This window comes from Pristis pectinata, chromosome 8 (assembly GCF_009764475.1).
Source record: "Pristis pectinata isolate sPriPec2 chromosome 8, sPriPec2.1.pri, whole genome shotgun sequence".
Classification (NCBI taxonomy): domain Eukaryota; kingdom Metazoa; phylum Chordata; class Chondrichthyes; order Rhinopristiformes; family Pristidae; genus Pristis; species Pristis pectinata.
Window position 1 is genome coordinate 26,385,027 of NC_067412.1, and position 26,423 is coordinate 26,411,449.

Below are 26,423 nucleotides of genomic sequence, written 5' to 3' on the forward strand. Positions count from 1 at the left end.
ATTAAAGGTGCACCGTGCCCCTGTCGTTCATTCGACTTCTGATTTCAAACCAGCAACTCTGTGTTTTCATTTCGTAGTGTGTAGCTAGCCGCTACATTGGTGACCCCGATGGGCCCAAACGTTTTTGGACCCATGATGTCTGCACAACAAGAGGTACAGGCAGTAGCCCTTAAACTGCCCACCTTCTGGACCCTCAGGCCAAGGCCCAGTTTCAGGTTTGCCAGATCACCAGGGACGACACCAAGTACTACTAAGTGGTGAGCGCCCTCGACCAAGACACTGCAGCCCAGGTTGAGAACTTCATTCAGGCGCCCCCAGAGGAGGAGAAGTATGATAAGTTCAAGACCCTCCTTCTCGAGACTTTCGGCCTTTCCCGACGCGAACGGGCCTCCCGCCTCCTCCACCTCGATGGGTTGGGTGACAGACCCCCCTCTGTGCTCATGAACGAGATGTTGGCCCTGGCAGACAGCCATAAACCCTGCCTGATGTTTGAGCAGGCCTTCCTGGAGCAGTTACCCGACGACATCCACCTGCTCCTGGCGGATGCTGATTTCAGCGACCCCCGGAAGGTGGCTGCCCGGGCGGATGTCCTTTGGCAGGGGAAAAAGGAGAGCGGGGCGTCCGTCGAGCGCGTTGCCACGCCACATACCCAGCGGCCCAGCGGGCCAGACCCGGCAACCGAACACACCCCACCTGCCACCAGGTCTGAGACACCGACCGACCAATGGTGTTTCTACCACCAGCGGTGGGGCGCTGATGCCCGCAGGCGCCGGCCACCATGCAGGTTTCCGGGAAACGCCAGAGCCAGCCGCCGCTGATGGCTACGGCAGTTGGCCACCCAGATAGCCTCTTGCATGTGTGGGACAGGCGTCCCAGACGTCGTTTCCTAGTGGACACCAGAGCCGAAGTCAGCGTCATGCCTCCCAACAGCCACGAGACTCGCAACTGCACACCAGGACCCACCCTCAGAGCCACAAACGGTAGCGCCATTCGGACCTTTGGCACCCGTTTGGTGCACCTCCAGTTCGGCACCCGCAACTTTACTGGGAAGTTCATCCTGGCCGCCGTCGCGCAACCACTCCTTGGGGCAGACTTCCTTTGCGCCAACAGTCTGCTGGTTGACCTGCAGGGTAAGTGTTTGGTACATGCCAGGACCTTCCAAATGTTCTCGTTGGGTGAGGTCAAGCTACTGGCCCCACACCTCGACTCCGTCATCATGTCGACCAACGAGTTCGCCAGGGTCCTGGCAGAGTTCCCGTCCATATTAACGCCCCGATTCTCCACCACCTTGCCCAAGCATGGCGTCCAGCATCACATCCCCACCCAGGGCCCTCCACGCCCGCGTCCGGCAGCTACCCCCAGACAAGCTCCGCCTCACGAAAGAAGAATACAAAAAAATGGAGGAGTTGGGGATCATCCGCAGGTCGGACAGCCCATGGGCCTCTCCGCTACACATGGTCCCCAAGGCAGCCGGAGGCTGGCGACCCTGTGGCGATTACCGACGTCTGAACGACATTATTACCCTGGACCAGTACCCCGTGCCACATATTCAGGACTTCGCTGCCAACCTGCACGGGCGGTCCATTTTTTCCAAGATCAACCTCATCCGCGGGTATCACCAGATCCCGGTGCATCTGGACGACATTCCAAAGATGGCGCTGATCACACCTTTCGGCCTCTTTGAATTCGTCCGGATGCCCTTTGGCCTCAAGAACACTGCTCAGTCCTTCCAACGGCTGATGGACGCGGTTGGGCGCGACCTTGACTTTGCCTTCATACACCTCGACTACATCTTGATCACCAGCAGCAGCCACCAGGAACATTTCATGCACCTCTGCCAGCTCTTTTCTCGCCTGAGGGACTTTGGCCTGACCATCAACCCAGCCAAATGCCAGTTCGGGCTTGAGTCAATCGATTTCCTGGGCCATCGGATCAACAAACGCGGCGCCACGCCCCTGCCTGCGAAGGTCGATGCCATCCGCCATTTTGCCAGACCCACCACCATCAAGGGCCTTGGTATGGTAAACTTTTATCACCAGTTCATACCATATGCGGGTCGCATCATGCGCCCGTTGTTTGCTCTCCTGTCGGGCGGAAGCAAGGACATTGTTTGGTCGGAAGAGGCTCACACTGCGTTTGTCGAAACCAAGCAGGCCTTGGCGGACGCAGTTACGTTGGTACGTCCTCGTACGGACGTCCCGACTGCCCTCACGGTCAACGCCTCCAGCACAGCGGTCGGAGGCATTCTAGAGCAGCTTATCGAAGGGCATTGGCAACCGCTGGCATTCTTCAGCAGGCACCTTCGACCACCAGAGCTCAAATATGGCGCCTTCGACCGCGAGCTGTTGGCGTTGTACCTGGCCATCAGACGCTTCTGATACTTCTTGGAGGGCAGGCCGTTTACACCTTTCACCGACCACAAACCATTGACCTTCGCTTTCAACAAGGTCTCAGATCCCTGGTCAGCACGGCAGCAGCGGCACTTGTCTTACATCTCAGAGTTCACCACTGACGTCCGCCTTCTGTCTGGGAAAGAGAATGTGGTTGCGGATGCACTGTCACGGCCCACCATCCAAGTTTTGTCCCAGGGGGTGGATTTTGGCGCCTTGGCGGAGGCACAGCGAATGGACATGGAGATGCCCAGCTATCGCACTGCAGTCTCGGGCCTGCAACTGCAAGACCTACTGGTAGGCCCCGATGAGCGCACCCTGCTCTACAGCAGCACGTCAAGGCCCCCCTGCAGGATTTTCAACCTACCCACCGGAGGATCGACCATATCCATGTCGACCTGGTCGGCCCCCTCCTAGTCTCCCGAGGAGCACGGTACCTCCTCACGATTGTCGACCGTTTTACCCGCTGGCCTGAAGCCATTCCCCTCGCAGACACCTCCATCCAGTCCTGTGCACGGGCCCTTTTGTCAACTTGGGTGGCCCGTTTCGGTGTCCCGGCACATATCACCTCAGACAGGGGAGCTCAATTCACCTCTGGCCTGTTGTCTGCCATCAGCGACTTGTGGGGTTCCCGGATCCACCTCACCACCGCCTGTCACCCACAATCCAATGGGCTAGTGGAGAGGTTGCATCGACACCTGAAATCGGCACTCATGGCCCGCCTTAAGGGGCCCAACTGGGTAGACTAATTCCCCTGGGTCCTGCTGGGGATACGCACCGTGCCAAAAGAGGACCTGCATGCCTCATCCGCAGAGATGGTCTGTGGAACACCCTTAGTCGTCCCGGGCGAGTTCCTACCAGCCCCTCGGGGGCTAGAGGAAGAACCTGCCGCGGCGCTTGACCAGCTGAACGAGCGGCTTGGAAGCCTGGCCCCGATACCCACCTCGCGACACGGACAGGTCCTGACCTATATGCCGACTTCCCTCCAAGACTGTAAGTTTGTCTTCGTCAGGAGGGGCGCGCACCGAACACCGCTGCAGCGGCCGTACAAAGGGCCATTCCAGGTCGTCAGGAACAATGGGTCTACGTTGGTGCTGGACATTGGGGGGAGCAAGGAGGTTTTTACAATTGACCGGCTGAAGCCGGCTCATTTAGACCTGGACCAACCGGTAGTGGTCCAGCGAGCGCGACGCAGGGGCAGGCCACCCAAGTCATTGTTTATTTAATTTTTGTTTTCGCGACGGTATTGCTGGTTCTGGTGGGGGGGGGGGGGGGGGGCGGCGTTATGTAACGACTCACCGCACCAGCTTCGAACCGGCTCCCGACATCGCAAATGTCGTCAGAGGCCCCGATCCAAGATGGTGCGGGGCCCTCCTCCTTCCCCATCTTCGGGCTGGGAAAGCCCACGCGTGGGAAGGTCAGGTGACCTGCGCATGACGTCAGCGCAGGAACTGTAGCACGGGAAGTTTTCTGATATTAAAGGCGCATCGCATCCCTGTTGTTCATTCGACTTCTGATTTCAAACCAGCGACTCTGTGTCTTTATTTCGTAGTGTGTAGCTAGCTGCTACAATATTTACCTTTAATAATTCCTTGCTGGCTTTCTCTAATCATTCTACAATTGTCCAAGTGACAGCTAATTTTGTCTCTGATTATCGTTTCTAGAACATTTCCTGACACTGAGCTTAAACATATTTATTAGCCAAAATCAAGAATGCCAAAACTTACTGGCAAGACATTGGTAATCCAGAAATACTTCCTAGCTCAATGCTTGGTGAATATAAAAAAAATCAAGAGCAAGATTTTATTCTCTCTGTGGCACAGTTAGTAAAGTGCACTGCCATGTGTGAACTGAATCACTGAGGACAATTTCCAGACCTGCAGATGACATGCAATTTGGAGACAAAGGGTACTGTGAGGAGAATGTAACAGACTTCAGAGATATATAGACAAGCTATTGGAATGGGCAGGTAGGTGGCAGATGAAATTTAATGCTGAGGAATGTGAAGTGCTATATTTGATAGGAAAAGTGAAAAGAGGCAATGTAAATTAGTAAGCACAATTCTAAACGGATACAAGAACAGGGAGATCGGGGGTATATTTGAACAGATTGCTGGCAGGACAGCTTCAGAAGATGGTTATAAAAGCATTTGGGATCCTGGACTTTGAAACAGAGGCATAAAGTACACAAGCAATGCAGCCATGATGAATGTTTATAAAACATGTGTTTTACGTCAACAACTGGATGCTGAAGTTTATGAAAGAATGTGAAGGCTTTGGAGATCTTGATTCCAGGGATGAAGGTCTATAGTTATGTCAACAGACTGAAGAAGCTAGACTTGACTCCCAGGAACAGAGGAGGTTGTGAGAAGATCTGATAGAGGTATATAAAATCATGGCAGTAGATGGAGAAAAACTGTTTTTATTGGTAGAGGAGTCAAGAAGTAAAGGGCATAGAATGATAGTGCTTGGGAAAAGAATCAAATGTGACATGAGGAATTTTGTTTTAAATGCAGTGAGTGGTTAGGGTCTGGAATGCACTGCAGGGGAAGCAGGGATGGCAGATTCAAATGTAGCATTCAAAAGGAAGTTGAAAGGGGAATTTGCAGGGCTACAGGGAGGATGGGAGATTGTGTGTAAATGGCTCACTCGTGCATAGAGATGAATAGCCTCCTTCAATTCTGTAAGCAGTCTTCATTCTGTGAAGTAGAAACCCACATAATAAGAACAGAATTTGCCTTTATACAGGTTTCTGGAAGCTAGTAGGGACTCTTTATTATTGGCAACTGGATAGCGCAAATATTTTTTTCATCATGTATATCCTTTTATGACTTTTATAAATGCTGCTTCATTTTCCTTCTCTCTGTGCAGTATTAAAATGTATACTTTGCAACATACCCATTGCCAGTCAGAAGCACAAAAAGCTGCAAACGTACAGTTTGAAACTGGAACTGTGTGATGTGCTGCTGTCTATTCCACACTCAGATACCATAGATAGATTTACAATGGTTTATTATTCCCAGCAGGCAAGGTTCTCTAGATAACATGCAGGCAACACCTGTATTATTAAAGGCTTCCCATCACTTTGACTCTTGTGTTTTATTCACAACAGCTTACACAAAATCAAAGAAATCCTGTGAAATCTGTGGTTCCAGGCTTCATGCAGGATTCACCAGGTGCTTAAATTATACAACCAATTAAAGATTTACCTGAAAAACCACACACTTTATTTATACTTTTGCATCCAAACTTAATTGTAATTTTTCTTTTTTTCTCTTATCATATCACGCTAATGTGATGTGAAAAATGTGTACTTAACTGACATGAGATAAATATCTCAGCCAGAAAAACATACTAATGGACAGAGAGGAGTATGAGGATATGATTGAGGGGCACTTCAAAATCAGGTCATTTTTGTTTTTAGAAATATAGAAAATAAATGATGCAAAAGAGCAGTGCTTTAAATTTTGCATCAGGATACTGTTTAATAAAAGGCAGGGGCAAAAGTTATAATAAAATCTCTCCACAAATTGCCTTATTTACTACTGCATTATTTCCATTCAACAGTTTGTCATAATAACATCACTGGCAAAGGAATGAAGTGATGGGAAATAATTTAAAAATATTTCTGCTCCCTGGAAAATTGGCATGTTTCATTATTGATCTATAGGGAAAACATGACTTCTGTTAATGTAAAACATATTCCTTACATCAACACAAGTCTAAAAGTAAATTTTACTCTTCTCCTTCAACATATTGAGGGTAAGCTTGGGTCACAAACATGTTAGACAGCATTATATCACCAGATGGTACTAACTTATCTATCTATAATTATTTTGTCGGGGGGATAATGAATATTGGAAACATGGCTTAAAATGGTGAGGACAAGGCACTTAATAATAAAAAAAAAGCTGTCATCCTTGTTAACTAGCAACATGGGACTAGATGTTTGCTAAGAAGTAAAGCAGCATACGATAGATGAGCATCCCCATCGTCAATGATGGCAGATCCCAACATACAAGTACTAAAGGCAAGGCTGAAGCATTCTCAGCCACATTCAATCAGAAATCCTGAGTGGATGAACTACCTTGTTTTTCTCCTCAGATTTCCTCCATCAGAAAAAGCAGTCTTCAACCAGTTCAATTAACTCCACACAATACTAAGAAACAACTACATGCACCAGATACAATAAAAGCCATAGGACAAGACAACATCCCACTTGTAGTACTGAAAGAAAGGGACAAAGGTGATTCAGCTAATTACTGTTTAATCATCCTACTCTCAATCATTACAAAAGTGATGGAAAGCTTCATCAACAGTGTGATCAAATGGTATGTACTCACCAATGACCTGCTCAATGTTGCTTAGTATGGGTTTTGCCAGGACTACTCTGTTCCAGACCTCGTCGTAGCCTTGATCAAAATATGGAAGTCTATGCAAGACCACAAGGATAGAGTGGAGAATGGAACTGACTGGTTGGTGCTGCAGAGCCAGAATTGATAGTCCAAACAGCCTCCTTATGTTCTGTAATGACTCTATTTATTTTCTATCTTTTCTTTTAAAATATGTTCTGACCATCAAAAACAATCCAGCATCATAAATATCAACAGAGACAGAACAGGCTGGAGCTCTTTTCTCTAGAAATGCAGGACTGAGAAGTGACTGATACAGGTCTTTAAAATTATGAAAGTGTTCAAAATGGTAGATATTGAGATCTTTCCACTCGTGCAGCAATTAAAATCAGGAGGTATTGATATCAGGTAGCCACTAATAAGTTTAATAATAAATTCAGGATATACATCCTTATTCAAAGAATGGTGAGAATGTGAAGTTTGCCATCACATAGAACAGTTGAGGTAAATTGCATTTGATGAGAAGCCAGGTATGTTTATGAGGAAGAAAGGAATTGAAGGATATGTTCATATGTGGAAATGAAGTAAAACAACAGGAAACTACTGAGAACAGAAGTACCAACACAGACATTTCCTTAAAGGCCCGTTTCTGTGCTGTGAAATTCCATGTAATTCTTTGTAAAATCATCTTTGCACATTGTTAAACTTACCCCTATCCATCAGCAGATTGAAGAGAGAGGCATTGGAGAAAAAGAAAAGATAAGCAAACATTTGTGTTGCAATCTCTGGGTGAATCTCATACTGATGGAGGAGGTCCAGTGTCATATTGTATATCTGCATGATGTTGCGAACTGGCTCTGGGACAGGAGAAGAATTCATCCAGGAATGTCCCCTCTCGGTCTGGAAGGGATTGCAATCCAAGAAGGTAGGAAGTGTAACATACAGCGACTGTAAAGTAAAAAAAACGTAGTGTCAGTTCTATGTCTATGTACTCCACACTAAAGAATTAAAAATGCCCCAGCCTTACTTCCCTCTATCAGTCCCCTAGCATTCATATAGCAGTGGACACATGCCATTCTATGCTATAATAATAGCTTCTCTGACAGAAGCATATTAAAGATTGATTAAAATAAGTTAAGATAGAGTGTTATCCTACCTGTAACAACCCCCAGTGCCCCACTGTCCTGAATCACTACATGATAAATCAGCTAAACAGCTCGTGGTGTTAGCGAGCAAGAAAACCTCTTTAGTGGAGCTATTTAAAGGGATTATCTGGATGCAGGTTTTTGAAAAAGCTGGTTAACTTCGTTTTTGGCCTATTAGCTGACTGATAAATGTTAACTCTGACTTCAGGGATAAACGTGATGATGCTGCTGCTTCCTTCTGTCTGCCTTGAAGACTGCAGGTTGTGGGAGGTTTGGCAGCACTGTATTTGTACCATATTGATGAAAAAGAGCAAGGGGACAGGAAGAGCTGGGGCAAGATTAAGTGAGAGGAGAGCAGCACTGTGGAAGAGACCATACTCACATCAGGTCTTCAGGGAGAACCACTTACACCTGCACTTCATTGGGGTGGGAGATCTGAGTGCCTTCTCTTCACAAGGAAGGTCAGCACTGGGCAATGTCATCTGTTGCAGCCACAACTCAGGGCCAGCACCAGGACATGCTCGACTGTCTGAGGCTCTGAAGATCACTATGGCCTTTAACTTCTATGCTCTGTATTCCTCCGAGCTGCAGAAGGTAACATGAATGGCATAACATTTTTTTCTGCAAAATATTGCTTTAATTATTAAGTAGCCCTTGGCTGCCACTCATTCTTATGGTCAATGTTGTGGTCAGCAGTAAGAGAAGGAGGAAAGAAAGGGAATGAACAGGAAGAAGGGGAAAATGAGAGAAGGAGGGAGATGGAAGGGGAAATAAAGAAAGCCTTCTTTGATAATTATGTCAAGGTGTGTGCTATCCTTCTGAGATTCAGATGAAGCTGCATTGCACTAGCTCAGTGCTCACACAAAGAGGCAGTGCATGTCCAAATCTACAGAACGACCATTTGGACTTGGATAGATGGGTGGCAAGATACCATCTCACCACATTAGCTTCTCGCAATGACATCTGCAGCAAATGAAAGATCCTTCATTCCCCTTGACATTGAATGGAATTACCATTATTATTTCCCATTCCTCCACCAGCAATATCCTGGGAATCACTGTTGGATAGAAAATGTTTAGGGCCAGCCATATAATTACTGTGGCTGCAGCAGTCTATCAAAGACTGTGTATGTTGCAGTGAGGGTCAGAACTTCTTAATTCACAAGCACACTCATCTGCAGGGCATGTCAGTTTTACGAGAAAAGTCCTCTATGACTTCAAGTTCTCTCTACTTCCATCAGACTTTTGTCCCATCACAAAGAGAAACCACACCCTGTCACTTGAGAAGTCCTCATGAGTCTTCCAAAGCAAAATCGGTGCATACCTGCTGAGAAGCTAGCACACAATCTATGCTTTCCCCTGACGTGGCTCCTGTCCACTCTTGACCATGGCTCATCATGTCCTGGTTCTATGTCTGAATTGCATGTGCCTCTGAATTGTGAAATTTACAGCCAATGGATGCGTATGTCAAATGTTGTGAAGTGATGTCTTCGTCTCCTCTGATTCTACAATTGTTAGAGCTTATGTGAGTAGTAATTCTTGGATCTCTGGAAATGAGAAAGGCAGAAGAGTACAGTCATCGTGAAGTCAAGGGAGAGGTGAGAGGGCACATTTGAACCATCTGACTGTTGCAAAGCAGAGGAAATTGTGAGTAAAGGGAGAAGTGTTATGTGAGTAGGAGGAATCAATATGAGCATCGCCTTCACTGAATTGCTTTCATCTTGTGATCCTTGGCTCGGTGGTTGTTGAATCTGTGATGACAAATACATTACTCTCCTGTAGGTGATGTTTGTAAGGTAGTGCTAGTGGGTAATTTACAATGTGTATGCAAGATATTCCTGTCATGGTGAACAGCTTCTTGTGTTAAAACTGTTAAGTATGTGTGTAAGTGTTGAACTAGTGGTAAGTGTGTAAATACAGCATTGCAGTTTTTGGCAGAAGGGATTTGTCGTTGTTTCCAATGATCTTGGTCCGATGTTACAGACAACATACCAGACTCCTCCATCACTGTTCCTGGGTAGGACTCCTGGGTATGTCCTATCCCGTCAGGACAGACCCTCTAGAGAGGACAGTACAGTGGTATACAGGTGGGAGGGAGTAGACTAAGAAGTTTTCAACCAACCCCAAACCCCATTAAGTCTCATGTATCAGGTGAAGCATGGGTAAGTATATCTCCTCCTGTTAACCACTTCTGTCAAAAACTCAGCTGATGAATCAATGCTCCTCCATGCTGAACAACACATGGAAAAAACACTGTGTATGCTGCAGTGAGGGTCACGACTCCTTAATTCACAAGTACACTCATCTGCAAGGCATGTTAGTTTTATGAGAAAAGGACACAGAATGTTCTCTAGGAGACTTCAGTATCCATCACCAAGAATGGTTTGGTAGCACCACTACTCACCGACTCTTCAGAGACATAACCACCAGACTGGCAGGTAGTCAGCAAACTAATACAAGAGACTACACCTACTTGACCTCATTCTTATCAATCTAGGTTGTGGTAGATATATCTTTGCAAGGTATCAATTGTGGAAGAAACCACCACATAGTCCTCTGGTGACAAAATACCATCTGCTGTCAGTGCAGAGGAACAACAGCAACAGTGCCAATATCTATTTCCAATTTCACCATTCAATATTTAGGAGATAAGAGATGAGGTGGACTCCTCCTGCCCTGGAGTTACGGGACATATCTCCCCCTCAGGATCTGCCAGATCTTAGTGCTGTGTCCAAGACTCCATGTGCTCTTTCACTTGGTTTTTGGGGGTTTCTGAAACTACTATAATCCAGCACATCCTGCACCATCAGTAGAAGTGAGTGTAGAGTGCTCAACATAAGTTGCTGGTTGATAATTATGTGTAATGAATGCTTGATTGCTGACCTGCAGCTGTGTGTTTTAACATCTCTAAGAAGTTCAAATTACGGTAATCAACAATCAAGACCAAAGATAGAATACTTTCAACTGGCATATCTAATTAGTGCAACCTGTTGTCAACCCATCACTAAAACAGCCCCCTTAATCTCATAAAATACTAATCCATTAAATAAAATGCGTTAGAATTTACTACAGGCAATATTAACAGGTGAGCTCTTAGTGAAGGCGTTCAACCCATTTAAAATAAAGGATAATGCCTGTGTTAGAGTAACTGGCAGAGGAACATCAGTAAGAATTTGCTGGACATTTGTCCATTAATATTGCCAACAGTAATTTCTAAATTATGGGCTCTATATCATTTGTTCTACAATCGTAAAACTCTGGTACATTGGAGCACTAACATTTCAGAATAGATAGATACTTTAGTTTATAGACAACATTTATCAGAATGATTTGCCATGCATTTCAGTACCAATTACCACAGAATACATCTAATGCATTCAAAAAGAAAATTACACACAAAATATCATGATTTGGCATTGTATATTGGTCCAACTACCACGCCAATTCTGAAAAACTAATTTTTTCAACTTACATACTGAGTTCAACAGAAACATTCCAACCATTAGCATCCAAATGCAGGATAATCGGCCAAGAGTAGATTAACTCTACATGTTACCATGGGCTACACCATTTCAGAGCCACAGTGGATAGACCTACCTGAAATATGGTGAGTATTTGCTGTTCTGTATTGAATTTTGATGCTGAAGTAATTTCTTGCGAATGTCAGTACACAGCAAAGGAGTCAAACCATTTTGAAATTGCTATTTAGGTCAATTCTTTTGTTCCAATCCTCTTACTCTTCTATTGTGATCATTGTATGGCTATTTATTTTGTTATTAGTTTACTCAATGGGGAGGACTAAATTGGATAGCGCTGGATAATGGACACTGGGATCCTACTGCAGGCAGTGGTGGCATGGAGACAATAGAATACATTCATAACTAACCCCCATTCTGTCTCCCTCTCATTTCACATTCTCTTCTAATTTGCAAGCTACAGATGATGTAAATGTACATCTCTTCCTTGACCCCTCTCCTTCACCATAATATCATCATGCTTTTCTCCTTGTAAGGTAAGGACATCCATCAGGCCAGGTGGTGGCAGATGAGCAGCAAGAGAGAAGCTACCAGCTACAGCATCTGACTCTTGGAGACAACAGTCCAGTTACTTATTGTGGATAGTAACTGAAAGGCGGGATCTGCATCTGATAAATCACTGAGCGCAAGCCAAGGCAGGGGTAAGGGTTAGCCCAGATATCAATATCTTGGAGGATAAAGCTGCATTTAAGCTCTGCAGAGGACTACATTAGGTCAGCCAACAAAAGCAGCACCTGGTGCATTGGCAGGCCTACCTGAGAGCATCCATAGATGAGGGAATCCAGCTCCAACACTGGTTAGAACTTTGGACAGAGTCAGTCCAAATTTTCCATCATCAAAGTGGTAATCAGCAGCAATTTAACACATGGGGATCCAACCATCAAACAACATCTCACCTTCCACTGCAGCACAAACATATGCTGGCTAATGTTGTGCTGAAGTTCAGATGTCTGCCATGTAGGTTCAAGCTGTAAGTTCAGACAGCTGCCATCATAGTTCTCATTAGTAATTCAAAGGGTTCCGAGGATGTCATGGCAATCCAGCAATCGGTTCTCCAACAGATTGCAAGAAATCCCAAGGCATCCCACTACTCTAAGGCATGGAAGTAGCTTAGGGTAGCACAAGTCTGCTAAGGGCTAGATCGGCGGTGTTCAAGACTGGCGATCCAGAATCCTACAAGAAGTCCAGGTATGACCTACTGAAGGTCATCGTGAAAGCGAAAAGGCAATTCTGAGTGAAGCTATAGACACTATCGGATGCATGACAGCTGTGGCAGGGTTTGCATGCCATTACATTCTATAAGGTGAAACCCAACAGCATAAATGGCAGTGATGCTTCACTTCCTGATGAGCTCAACACCTTTTATGCATGCTTTGAAAGGGAGAATAACATCACACCTGTGCAAATCCCCACGACCCTGTGATCTCTGTCTCAGAGGCCGATGTCCAAACATCCTTTAAGAGGGTGAACCCTTGCAAGGCATCAGGCCCTGATGGTGTGTCTGGCCAGGTACTGAAAACCTGTTCCGACCAACTGGCTGGAGTTTTCAAGGACATCTTCAACCTCTCACTGCTACAGTCTGAGGTTCCCACCTGCTTCAAAAGGGCAGCAATCATTCTAGTTGCCAAGAAGAGCGAGGTGAGCTGCCCGGTAGCACTCACATCTACTGTGATGAAGTGCTTCGAGACATAGATTATGGCTAGAATTAACTCCTGCCTGAGCAAGGACCTGCTGCAATTCACCTACTGCCGCAACAGCTCTACAGCAGACGCAATCTCACTGGCTCTCCACTATGCTTTGAAGCACTAGACAACCGTAATACATACATCAGGCTACTGTTTATCGATTGCAGCTCAGTGTACAACACCATCATTCTCTCAGTACTAATAACCAAGCTTCAAAACCTGGGTCTCTGTACCTCCTTTGCAACTGGATCCTCGACTTCCTTATAGCAAGACCACAGTCAGTGCAGATTGGTAATAACATCTCCTCCTCGCTGACTATCAACACAGGCACACCTCAAGGATGCATGCTTAGCCTACTGCTCTATAAGCACCATCAATAAATCACCATTGACACCACTGTTGTTGGTGGAATATCAGATGTTGATGAGGAAGCGTACAGGAGTGAGATAGATCAGCTGGTTGAGTGGTGTCGCAACAACCACCTCGGACTCAATGTCAGCAAGGAACTGACTGTGGACTTCAGGAAGGGGAAGTCGGAAGTCGGAAGAACACATACCAGTCCTCATTGAGAGGTCAGCGGTGGAAAGGGTGAGCAGCTTCAAGTTCCTGGATGTCAACATCTCACAGGATCTATCTTGGGTCCAATACATTGATGGAATTGTGAAGGTGGCACGCCAGTGGCTCTACTTCGTTAGGAGTTTGAGGAGATTTGGTATGTCACCAAAGACTCTTACAAGTTTCTCTAGATGTATGGTGGAGAGCATTCTGACTGGTATGGAGCTTCCAATGCATAGGAACGCAAGACGCTGCAGAGGGTTAGAGACTCAGCCAGCTCCATCACGGGCACAACCATCAAAAGGCAGTGCCTCAAGAAGGCGGCATCCATCATTAAGGAACCTCACCATCGGGACATGCCCTCTTCTCGTTACTATCATCAGGGAGGAGCTACAGGAGCCTGAAGACCCAAACTCAATGATTCAGAAACAGCTTTTTCTTCTCCACCATTCAGATTTCTGAATGATTCATGAACACTATCTTATTATTCCTTTTTTTGCACTATTTTGTAATTTATAGATTTTTATGTCTGTGCACTGTACTGCTGCTGTAAAACAACAAATTTCATTTCATATGTCAGTGATAATAAATCTGATTCTGAAATCCATTGTCCTTGCTCAGATTAATACCATCCGTGATCTCACCACTGCCATTCCATCAATGTCTTTGCTATATCCTGTTATCCATTTCATCCATATTGTTACTGTTCATGATGAGATGCTAAAGTTCCCCAGAAACATCCCCAGTAACTGGGATGCATTATGTACAAATGTGGGCAGGCAAATGCATGTTTAAGAAAGGGACTACAGAGGTGCACAGGGGTGAACAATTGCTTTTTGCCATGGTTTCATGTTTTAGAATGTTGATCTGGTGTAATTTTGCACTCTGTAATTGTGGTCCAGTGAATAGTAGGAACAGCAAAAGAGGAAATGTAATGGGGGGGGGGAAGCATGTAGGAACAGTGAATTGAGATTCAGTTTATTGAGAAAGATATCAGCTAATGATGTAGGTAACATATACAATCTTTTCTATAATTAATGTAGAGATGGATTACTTAAACCGAGTACGAGGGCATATATGCTGATGTATTTGGGGTAAAGGAAAAATTAAAATGTGAAATTTAGTACAGATAGTGCCTAAGTTAAGCCACTGAACTGCAAAATCTACAATGTTGTAACCCAAGGTTGCAGCTATTCTTATCAATTGTGTCCATGTTCTACTAGTGTGTACCATACCTAGAGTTTAATTTAAGTCATGTTACACTAGATAGATATCCAAATCACAGTGGTAAACAGTAAAGCAAGAAGTGTCCAATGCAACTGAGATAAAATAATGAAGACGAAATATGTGTACATGCTGAAGAGGCATAAAGGTAGAAACATTCTAGACCTCAAACACTGGAAGAACAGAAAGAACAATCAGAAATTAGCTAACCACTTCTGAACCTCCTGTCCAACATCATGGTAACCTCAACAATTGACTACTTGAATACTTCCAAAAGAATTTTGATCTCAGTTTTAATGCAATAAAGCAACTACAACCAGAGTTGGAGACACATTGAATCATGGTTTTTCCCTGCAATCGTCAGTGACATTCCTAATGTAGATTTGTGAAATGCTGCTGATACCTCGAGCACCAGCCTGGAAAGACATGGAAAGACACTGGAAAGATACCCTTCGCTGCCACTGAAAACATGGTTCTCACCATGCTCTTTGCCACACTTAAGGCTGCAGTACTTGATATCGCAGTAAACAGTTTCTTAGGGAAGTGAACTGCCTGACACATTATCATTCACTGCTCTACTCTGTGGCCCTTCTCCTTATTATCATATTGGCAATCTTGAGGAATGACTACCAAAGCCTTCACGTATGGCAAAACCAAGTTTTGAATAAAGCTTAGAAGTCATAAACAGCATCATTTTTCCACATCAAACTCTCCTTCCAAAGAATTAGCAATAAATCTGCACACCATAGACGATCTCTTTATAATAATGCAAGTTTTGGGGCAGGGTTACTTCTGCAGCCAAATGCTGGATTGTCGGTGCAAATTAAACACATGACATTAACTGTGCAGTGTTTGACACTGTTGTCCAATTTGTTTAAACATATGGCATGTGATACACTCATATAAGCAGCTCAGTTAGTCATGATGAATGTCTCATTGACCTGCCTACTCTGAAGGTTTTCAACAGGTGTTAGTGTTGCATGCTCTACTGTCTTTCCTAAAACAGTTTGCATGAGATGTGCTAAAACTGACCATATGTGTATCGTATGTCAAATTTCAGTCTAACTATAAGTTCTACTGACCACAATTTTGTAACCTATAATATCTACCTATTCATTGACCAATGGTGCATTGTAACCTAAACTAACCTTGGTGATGTAGTACACACTTTGCTGGAATGAATGCATGATCACCTCTTCCAAAGTAGTCATGACTTCTTCATTAACTGAAATCGTGGATGAGAGCAATGATTCTTTGGAACCTAAAATAAAGAAAAATTTAGTTAAGATTCAGCATGTATTCCACTAAGTTTGATATTTCTCCCATCCCATCTGCCTCTTCATCTCCACTCTCCCAACAACGATACAAAATGTCCTTCTCCATTAATCTTAAATAATGAGATTTTTTACAATGTGTTTTTTTTTTCATTTTTAGGGATTTTGGCAGCATCTATTGCTCTTCCTATTTGCCCAAGAGAAGATGGTGGTGAGCTGATCTTTTGAAACAGTGCAGTCTTTCTGGTGAAGGTAATCCCAAAGTGCAGTTGAGGAAGGCACTCCAGGCATCCCCACAACATTGAATAAACAACATATCTCCAAGTCAAGGGAACAGGTGATGTTTCCATGCACCTGAAGCTCTGTTCTTCTCGGTGGTAGAGTTCCTCAATTTGGGAGGTATTGGATTTGTCTATGTGAGTAACAGTGGCGCATTTCACAGATGGTACACACTGCAGCCACTGTGGTGGAAAAGGTGGTTTAAGGTAGGGTACTAATGAAACTGGTTGCTGTGCCCTGGATGGTGTTGAGCTTTTTGAATGTGGTTGGGGCTGCACTCATCCAGGCGAGTGGAAAGTACAAGGCACACATTGTGCCTTGTAGATGCTAGAAAGACCTTGAGGTGTCAGGAGGTGAGACACTCACCAAAGGATTCTCAGCCTATGAATTACACTCATAGCCATTGTATTTATGTTGTATGATGTAGTTATGGGGCTGGTCCACCTGAATTTCTTTTCCGTGTTGTCCAGGTCTAGCTGCATACAAGCATGAACCACTTCGTATGCTGAGAAGCTATGAAGGGAATTGAACATTGTGTAGTCATTGATGAATATCCCCATGTGATGAAAGGAAGCTCATTGATGAAGTAGCTGAAGATGATTGGGCAAAAGAAACTATCCTGAGAAGATCCAGTGATTATATCTTGAGGTTGATATGATTGATGTCCATTGACTTCAGTTTATTAGGACTCCAAGATGCCACAGTTCATCAAATGCCTTGATGTCAAGGGTAGTTATTCATACCTCAATTCTGCAATTCAGCTTTTTGGCCCATGTTTGACCATGGCTGTGATGAGATTTGGAGCTGACTGGTCTTGGCACTGGTGAGCAGGTGAGTAAGTACCCTCTGTCAATGACGCCCTTCCATCACTTTGCTGATGATTGCAAGTAGACTGATCAGATGGTGATTACCCAGATAGAACTTATCTTGCTTTTTGTGAACTGGACATATTTGAGTAATCTTCCATATCGTTATGTAGATGCCAGTGTTGCAAGTGTAGCAGAACAGTTTGGGTAGAGTGCAGCTAGTTTTGGAGTGCATGTCTTCAGCACTAGATACTTTTGTACCTAACACTCTGAGCTGCTCCTTCATATTATATGGATCAAATCAAGCTGGCTGAAGACTAACTCTTGTGATGGTGGGGATCTTAAAAGTAAACCAGATCACCTTTCGTCACTTCCGACTGAATGCTTCAGCCTTTCCTTTTGTGTTCCTCTGCCTGGCTCCACCAATGTAGAGGACAAATGTGCTCTTGATGACTTCTTCTCCAGTTTGCTGTTGAATTGTCCAACATTATTTATGTATTTATATAATAGGGCTGCAGTCCTTCAATCTAATCCAATGGTTACGAGATCACAGAGCTCTGCCAAATGCGCACTGCTTCTGCTGTTTAGCAGCGTTACTAGGTTGGCAGCACGTTTTTATGTATGACTGGTACTGCTCCCATCAGGTCCTTCTGCATTCCTCATTGAACCAGGGTTGATCTGCTAGTTTGAAATAAATTGTATAATGTGACTGGGATGCTTTACATTTTTTTCTGCTGCTGATTGTCCACAGTGTCTCATTGATGCCCAGTTTGGAGGTGCCAGATCTGTTCTGATTCTGCTCTATTTAGCACATGCAGTGCCGCACATTTCAATGGAGGGTGACCTTGCTGCAAAGAAGGGAATTTGTCTCCCTAAGGACTGTGTGGTATTAACTTCTACAAATGCTATCTTGACACCTGCCACAGGGAGATTGGTAACAATAAGGTCAAGTAGATTCATCCCTCATGTCTATTCACTCACTACCTACCACAGCCTCAGGTTGACAGTAATTTTCTTCAGGACTTGGCTGGCTTGGTCAACCATAAAGCTACCACATTACTCTTGATGATGGACAATGAAGTATCCCACCTAGAGTACACAGAATATCCCAGACACTTAAAGTGCTTCTTCCTAGTGGAGGACACTGTTTCATCAGCTGAGGGAAATGTGATAGGTGGTAATCAGGAAAGTTTCCTTGCTCATTTGATCTGATGTTATGAGATCTCAGAGGCTCTGGAGTCAGTGTTGAAGACTCCCTGGGCCACTCCTTTCCAGCTCTGCCACCACCTCTATTGGTTGTCTTGCCAGGACAGGAAATACCAAGGGATGCTGAGGAAGGAGTGTGGCATTTTGCCTATAATGTATGATTCTGTGAATTCAACTAAGACAGGCTGTTTCTTGACTACCCTGTGGGACAGCTCTTGCAACTTGGATGCAAGGCCACAGATCTTCAGAGGACTTTGCAAGGGTTGACTGGGCTGGGAGTGATTTTGCCATATCCAGAGTCAATTACTATGTCGATGCCAGGTGGTCCGTCCATCACAGAAGTGAAGCTGACATCAATCAATAGAAATTATGCCGTAAGAAAAAACTGAGCAGCTTATGTGTTTACCTGCACAGATTTAAACAATTGAAATATCAGAGTCGAGACAATGTCAAAATAAATTAGTGCCTTTTATAACTTTTATTACACTTCCATCTGCCAATGCATTTAATACTTCTTCAACACAAACCCCTAGTTTCTATTCTCTATTTAAAAATATAAACAATTTCTTATCTGTAAATGACATACATGTTAATCAGCATCTTCCTTCCTCATCTCTATCAGTGATTTACTTTGAAATCTCTTTCACTCTTCCTGCCCTGATTGGAAAGCAGTATCATTTCTTTAATCATTCAGTGTATTTTCTCAATAAAATTAAAGATGGTTAAATTGAATAGCTCAGTGGGGCATGCTGGAACTGTGTGATTAACCCAAATCCATTCAGCCAGTGTAGGCTATGCAGTAAATTAATTCTGCCTACTCATTATCTACCAATACCTACTATTAGCTACTTATGCTTAATGTAGCTTTCATGTTTACATTCCCTCAAATGAAATGGTTTTCAATGAGCCAAATCTTGCTAGCTGGTATTTCCAAAGAGAAGTGTTTGATTTCAGGCACTGGCTCAGCTCATAGAGGTGCTGCCTCACAGCTCAAGTAACCCGAGTTCAATCCTGATCTCCGGTACTGTCTGTGTGGAGTTTGCACGTTCTTTCTGTGACTGCATGGGTTTTCTCCAGGTACTCCAATTTTCTCCAGGTACTCCAATTTTCTCCCACATCCTAAAGGTGTGCATATTGGCAGGTTAATTGGTAAATTGCTCCTAGTGTGTAGCTGAATGGTTGAATCTGGAGGGAACTGATCGGCATGTGGGGAGAATAAAAGTATGGTGTAGGAGGGTGCTTAGTGGTCAAGTATAGACTCTGTGGGCCAAAGGGCCTGTTTCCATGCTGTAAGGTTCTATGACGCTCTCCTCTATATAAGTCATGGCAGACTCACCATCCTGGATGTGCTGAATGACAGATACCAAAGTCCAACAGCCGAACCTTATCTTAAGGGATCTTGCTGCCTTCTTACTGCAGAAGCCTTGCTGCACCTCACTGGATACCTCATGAGGGCAGAGGGTCAGCTCAATCAACTCTCCTGAGTGAAGATGAGCAGGGATCACAGGGAATAGGCTGAATTCAGTTCAATATATCACAACACTATCCTATTAATTCCAGGCAATTGTGATGAAAGATGATCTAAATAGCACTTTTGTTAGCATTAATGAATCAATTTGTCAGACATTTATCAAAGGCATTTGGAGGATTTTGCTGCCTTGCAAGTGGATTTGAAATTCCCCATGAAAGGATATCACAGATCCAATCCATACACCAAATTAATCTCACAATAAGTTGATATTCATATTTTATGACATAGATGGAGGCCATTCAGTCCTTAAATTTATGCTGGCTCCCAGAGCAATCTCCTCAATCCCATTCCCCCAATTATTTGTCAGTAATTTGTTCTCTCTCACATGCCCATCACCTCCTGATTCTCCTGCCATCCACCTGCTCTAGAGACAATGTAGCCAATTAACCTATCTTGGGATATTTTGGATGCAAGAGGAAACTGGGGCAGTTGAAGAAAACCCATATGGTCACTGGTAGAACATGCAAACTCCACACAGAGACCACTCAAGGTCAGAATTGAGCCAAGGCCCCTGGAACTGTGAGACAGTAGCGCTAACTACTTCATCGCCATGCCACTCTTTTTATGCCTATCTACCGTCAACCCTTCAAGAATAAATAGAGTTCTGGTGCTAGTTATTATGAATATTTTAATTTAAAGTGAACAGGCAGCTTGTGGACCACACATAGTCAGGAACAGTTTCAAAAGATCAATGAGTGGCTTCTGGCCATATACTGTATAAATATTTTAAGCTACACAGAGCTGTTTACATGTACAGTTTCCCTCCCTTTTGGAAAAACAAAAAAGACTGCTGCTTTCTAGAGACACTCCTACTCTTTCATTATTAATGATTTCCCCAGTGTCACATTATAGGCGTAGACCACAGCCAGTAACCTTAATCTCCTTTATGACGGACTGAAATGGGAAAATGTTCATGGTTGATAAAATTAAGAAACTAAACTGTCATTAATTTTAACTATGGGATAAAGATTACTTGCAAGGAGCAACTTCAGCACATTTCCAGAACAATTTCGATCAAAGTCTATCCATAATTTAGTTTAAAAGCAAAATTGCCCAGTTAATAAAATAATAACAGAAAATGCTGGAAATACTGGAAGCTTCTGTGGGGATGGGTTTAATATTTCAGGTTAATGGCCTTCCAGAAGAACCAGGAAAAGTTAGAAATAAAACATTTAAATTTGCAGAGAAAGGGGGGATTGGATGAAGAAAATGAAAGAGGGGCTCTGTGATTGGCAGGAGGTCAGGTGATGGTGGCTGCTGAAAGAAGTGGTATAGGCTGAAGAATGACAAAAGGTATGTTTTGAGGAAATACAAGTAGGAGACACAGGGAATCTGAAATATCAGATGAAAGGGGATCCCTACTCACTTCCACAAAGATGAAGCCCCAGACACACCATGCCTTCTCCCATCTCAGCGTTCTAAGGGGTCCATTCCTTCCACAATACTCTAGTCCACTCTTCCATATCTACCAATACTCAATCCACTTCTCACGGCACCTTCACATGCAAACACAGGAAATGCAACACCTGCCCTTTAATCTCCTCCCCTCCTGTTATCCAGGGACCCAAACATTCCTTCCAGGTGAAGCAGCAATTTACTTGCTTCTCTTTCAACTGAGTATACCACATTCACAATATGATCTCCTCTATCTTGGAGGTTGATTGGGTGAATATTTTGCACAGCACGTCCATTCAGGGTAGCCAGTTCCCACATCTTCTGACATGGCAGATTATTACATCCTTCAGGTCTCAGCAATGAATTCAACAATTTCAGATGATCAGCCATTCGAGTCTTGCAGTGTTTTTTCTCTCTCTTCTTCTGGTATTTCTGATTTCATTCCTCTCCTCTTATTTATCCCTCCTCCAGGCATAGCTTTTGTTATTCACTTACCTGTATCACCCTCCTTCATCCAGCATTTACTATCACTTCTATTCCTCAACCTCGCTATCACAGACACTAGGTTTTGTCCTCTCTACCCTTATTTTTGCTTCTATAATCTTGCTTCATATGAATATACAGATCAGGAGCATGAGAAGGCCACTTGGTCTCTCAAGCCTGCTCTGCTATTCAATAAGATCAAGGCTGATCTGACCACAACCTCAACTCCACATTCCTGTCTATCCCCCATAATCTTTCACCCCCTTGCTTACAAAGAACCTATCTAACTCTGCCTTGAAAAATATTGACTCCCCTGCCACTACCTTTCAGGAAGAGAGTCCTAAAAAAACTCACAACCCTAGGAGAAAACAAACCTGCCTTGTCTACAAGCCTATGAGAAAACAGATTTTGCCTTGTCTCGGTCTTAAATGATTGACTCCTTAGTTTTAAGCAATCACCCCTAGTTGTAGCTTCTCTCATGAGAGGTAACATCCTCTCCACATCCACCCTGTCAAGAGTCTTCATGATCTTAAATATATATCAATCAAATCACTTCCTGTTCTTCTAAATTCAAGCGGATACAAGCCTAGCCTGTCTAACCTTTCTCATAAGTCATGTCCATGTCAAATATCAGATTAGTAAACCCTTTCTGAATACTTACATCTGTCCTTAAATAGGGAGACCAATACAGTGTTCTTCATGTGGTCTCACCAATGCCCTGTAGAACTGAAACCTGACTTCCTTATTTTTTTAATTCAATTTCTCCTAATTCTGTTAGCTTTCCTAATTTCCTGTTGTATCTGAATGGTAGTCTTTTGTCGATCATACACACAGGCATTCAGATTCCTCTGCATTTTGGAGGTCTGCAATCTCTCACTTTTTAATTAATTTCTCACCATTTTGATAACACTTCTAACTTATCCCAATTCTGATTAAAGGTTTTTGATTCAAAACATTAACTCCATTTCTCTCCTTATAAATGCTCCCTGGACTGTTGAGTATTGTCAACATTTTCTGTTTCTATTTCATAGTTTGGCTTAATTATTTTCTTCTATTTTCCATGTTATTAGTTTTCTGATAATAGTCTTTGTTATCTGACAAGGTTAAAATTCTAATATACTATATGTTACCAACTCATTTTCTCCCTTTCTTTGTATTAAATAGTCCCCTTTATTGGCATCAAATGAATACAGTACAACTGATGTTTATATGAGTTAGGATGTTTAGGGAACAAATCTCAATTCAAAGACCTGAGCACAAAATGTAGATTGACACTTCAGTGCAGTGCTAGGGGAGTGCAGCGCTCCTGAGTCTGTCTCTGAATCAGAAGGGTGGTCTGGTCCACTTGAAAATCGAAAATAGAAGCTTTTCCACTAGACCTTGCCTTTATTTACCCCTTAGCCAACATCATTATTTGTTCTTTTTTTTTCATTTCTGAGCCTCCTCTGTATAGCCTTAGTTCAATATTACAGCTAAAAGATAACACACCTCTGACAGCACCATGTTCTCTTAGCAATGGACTGGAATACAATTCTAGATTTTATTTTCTCATTCTTTACTAGGACCTGTACTGACCTCCAGGTTAGTTAAGCCAAACTAATTCTAAGGAGCTGATTACAAAACAGGTGACTCACTTCCCAGCATCTTTTTGCCTCCAAAGAAATACTGGATTCCATTTATACTTTCCTCAATAAAACAGATTAGAAACTCAGTATGGGGGAAGAATTGCAAAAAAAGCCTTGGTACAACATTTTCCTATGGAGCAATGCATTCACCAATTTCAAATCTTTCCTATTTGAAAGAGATAGAATACAACATCTGAAGCTTTAGGAAAACAACTGTAATAAGTGTTCAGCTCCCTACAAATGTTAGCCAATAAAGTTGGTCCTACTACCACTTGGCAACCACTCCCACCATACCCCCTCCCTCCATCTCCTCACCACCCTCCCCCAGTCCCTCTTTCCCCCCACCATCCCCTTCCCCCCATCCTCCCCACCCCCTTGATAAGGCACAGTGATCAGTGTTTGAGCACTAAGAATGAAAGGAACACTTCAGCAAATTATGTCATGTCTCAAGTACCTGAAGAAATTTCATGAGGTAATTCAACCAATTCATTGCCTGTGAGGTGCCTTGGAACAATTAAAGATGCTTTATAAATACAAGTGATTATCTGTCTTTCACTGGATATAGCTCACTGGAGTATGTATTTTATGTCTTTTTGACAACTATTTGATTGTACCCCTGCAATTAAAATTCTAGAAGATGCTCCACCTGGATTGAAAATTGTCTGACATTAGAAATCAGGAGCTGATGAATGACAACATAACATTTCACTGTGGCAGTTCTCAAGTTATCACTTGGAGGTACTTATACTAATCACACATAATGTATAACAAAGTTCTTTCTAATTATAGTACAAAATTTTTCTAATTACCATTGGGGACTGATGGTCTAAGGATATCTGGGGAGAGCAAACCAACAAGCTGGACAATGACACCTGGATTTAAATACGAAGAACAACTTCTTAAATTAGGCAAGATGAAACATGGACACAGTTAATGAGAAACTATTGGCAGAAGTGAAAGAATATTATTTTCATTAAGTATCCAATTAAATATCTAATTACCTAATGAAAAATATTCCAAGAACGCTGGCTTAAGCTATGAGCTAAATTTAGAAACCCCAATTTTCTTCTACTGTACCAGAATGTAAACCCAGTAAATAACTTACTTTTCTACAGCACATTTCATGACCTCAGGATGCCCTAAAGCATTTTATAGCCTATGCAGCACATTTGATTTTAGTCACTTATATAAGGTAGGAAGATGTGGCAAATAAATTATGTACCATAAGTTCCTACATGATATGATACTGCTTTGGTTTTAGTAATGTTGGTTTGGGGGTTAAGTGTTAGCTGGACACATTGTTCTTCAAAACATTTATATCCACCAATGGGCCTCAACTTGATGAAAAGCAGCAGCTCCAAATGTAGATTTTTGTTCTCAACTTTTAGTTGGGTCATGAGTCCACCACTTCCACAAGTCAGAAGCAAGAGTACTATCATATGTTATTGATTAACAGCACTTCTGTGACTTATTCATGGTTTGTGCTCACCACTTACTCTCCTGTCATCTTCTCTTCCCCCCATCACCCACACACCTATCTCGGACCTGCGTAAGAAACATGGTCTGTATCACAACATCCCAAGTTAGGATGCTCATATCAAGGTGCCTGAACAGTATTTGTACCTCTATTTTCTAATGCTGGAACTGTGAGATAACTGCAGTACCCGTACCACTGTGCTGCCCAGAGTGATCAAATGGACCTCTTTGCACTTTGTTGTTTTAAATTTCATCTGCCAATATTTGAACATTTGAGAATGAAGAAAAACCCTTCATCCTTGACATGAAACATTTACTCTGTCGCCTGACCTGCTGAATATTTCTAGCATTTTCTGTTTTTATTTTGACTACTTGATTTCTCCTTAATTAATGATTCACCAATGAAGAGACAAGTTTTAAAGCCCTACATTCTTAGAACTTGGATAATATTTTCAATTAAGAAAAATGAAGCTATTATTTTATTGGAAGGTAAATATTCTCTGTTAGGATGTTTATCAATGACTTTTTTCAAGTGAAAGTGTACACTATTGCTAAAGTGCTGCTCTGAAGTATGAATTTGAAGCCCATCAATATGTGCCCAAAGCAATTGCAAAGATTAGCAAAGTTGCTGTCTGAATATTGTCAACCAAGGGCATAACTAATAATGCTGATAACTTCTCAATAAGTATTGAACACATACCAGCAGGAACTGAAAATATGAGTTATATCTGAACAAGCAAATAAAAATGCACCAACTTAACATCTTGAATGTGTAATATTATCTTCCTTAACCTCTAGCTCCAACTTGTGAAAAGTACTGTTAGGCTGTAAAACGTCTATGTAAGTATACAAGACTTTATCTGTAAAAGACACAATTATCAGAATGTTCACAAATATTCCTCTTTGCCTAATAGAAAATGGGAAAAATCTCTTCCTCTCTGCCTATTTTTCTTGCTTTCATGAAGCCTTAACTGAAAATATCAGTATATTTCTGATTGTTTTCATTTGAGTATATAATGTGGAAAAACTATCTTAATGGCTATAAATCAGGTCCAACTAATGTCAAAAAAATCCTCATTTTCAAAAGCTACTAATTTTAATAATCTGTTAGCTTTATTTAAATCCAATATGAAATCCGTTATTCAGAATACTTTCAACTTAAAATTTCATTGTTCGGTGGTGTAAAAATGTGTTTCATGGATAAAAGGGCTTAACAATCCAACAAAAACTGCATCCAAATTTTTCTTATGTGAATCCAGCCATAAGTCCATCCTATATGTTATTCACACTCCTTTCAATGTTAGTGATGAAACAATAAAACTGAAATTAAGAACTAATAGCTTACAAGTGAATGGACTTCAAAAGTAGTTAAGTGAAGCATTATGTGACATTTGTAGAAATGATATAAGCATTATGTACCTACAGGGCTAGAAATGTTTCTTTCCTTAAACAGATTTGTTAAA

The 26,423-nt window shown here is 42.8% G+C and overlaps 1 protein-coding gene across 1 annotated transcript in view; it reads right to left on the reverse strand.

Annotated features, from left to right (window-relative positions):
• Positions 1 to 26,423, reverse strand: part of radil (Ras association and DIL domains) — a gene marked incomplete at its 5' end in the record, with an annotated part of 74,156 nt that overhangs the window by 11,840 nt on the left and 35,893 nt on the right. The window contains 2 exon segments of the mRNA XM_052021314.1: positions 7,452 to 7,689; positions 16,034 to 16,146. Coding sequence (XP_051877274.1) covers positions 7,452 to 7,689; positions 16,034 to 16,146 — 351 coding nt within the window.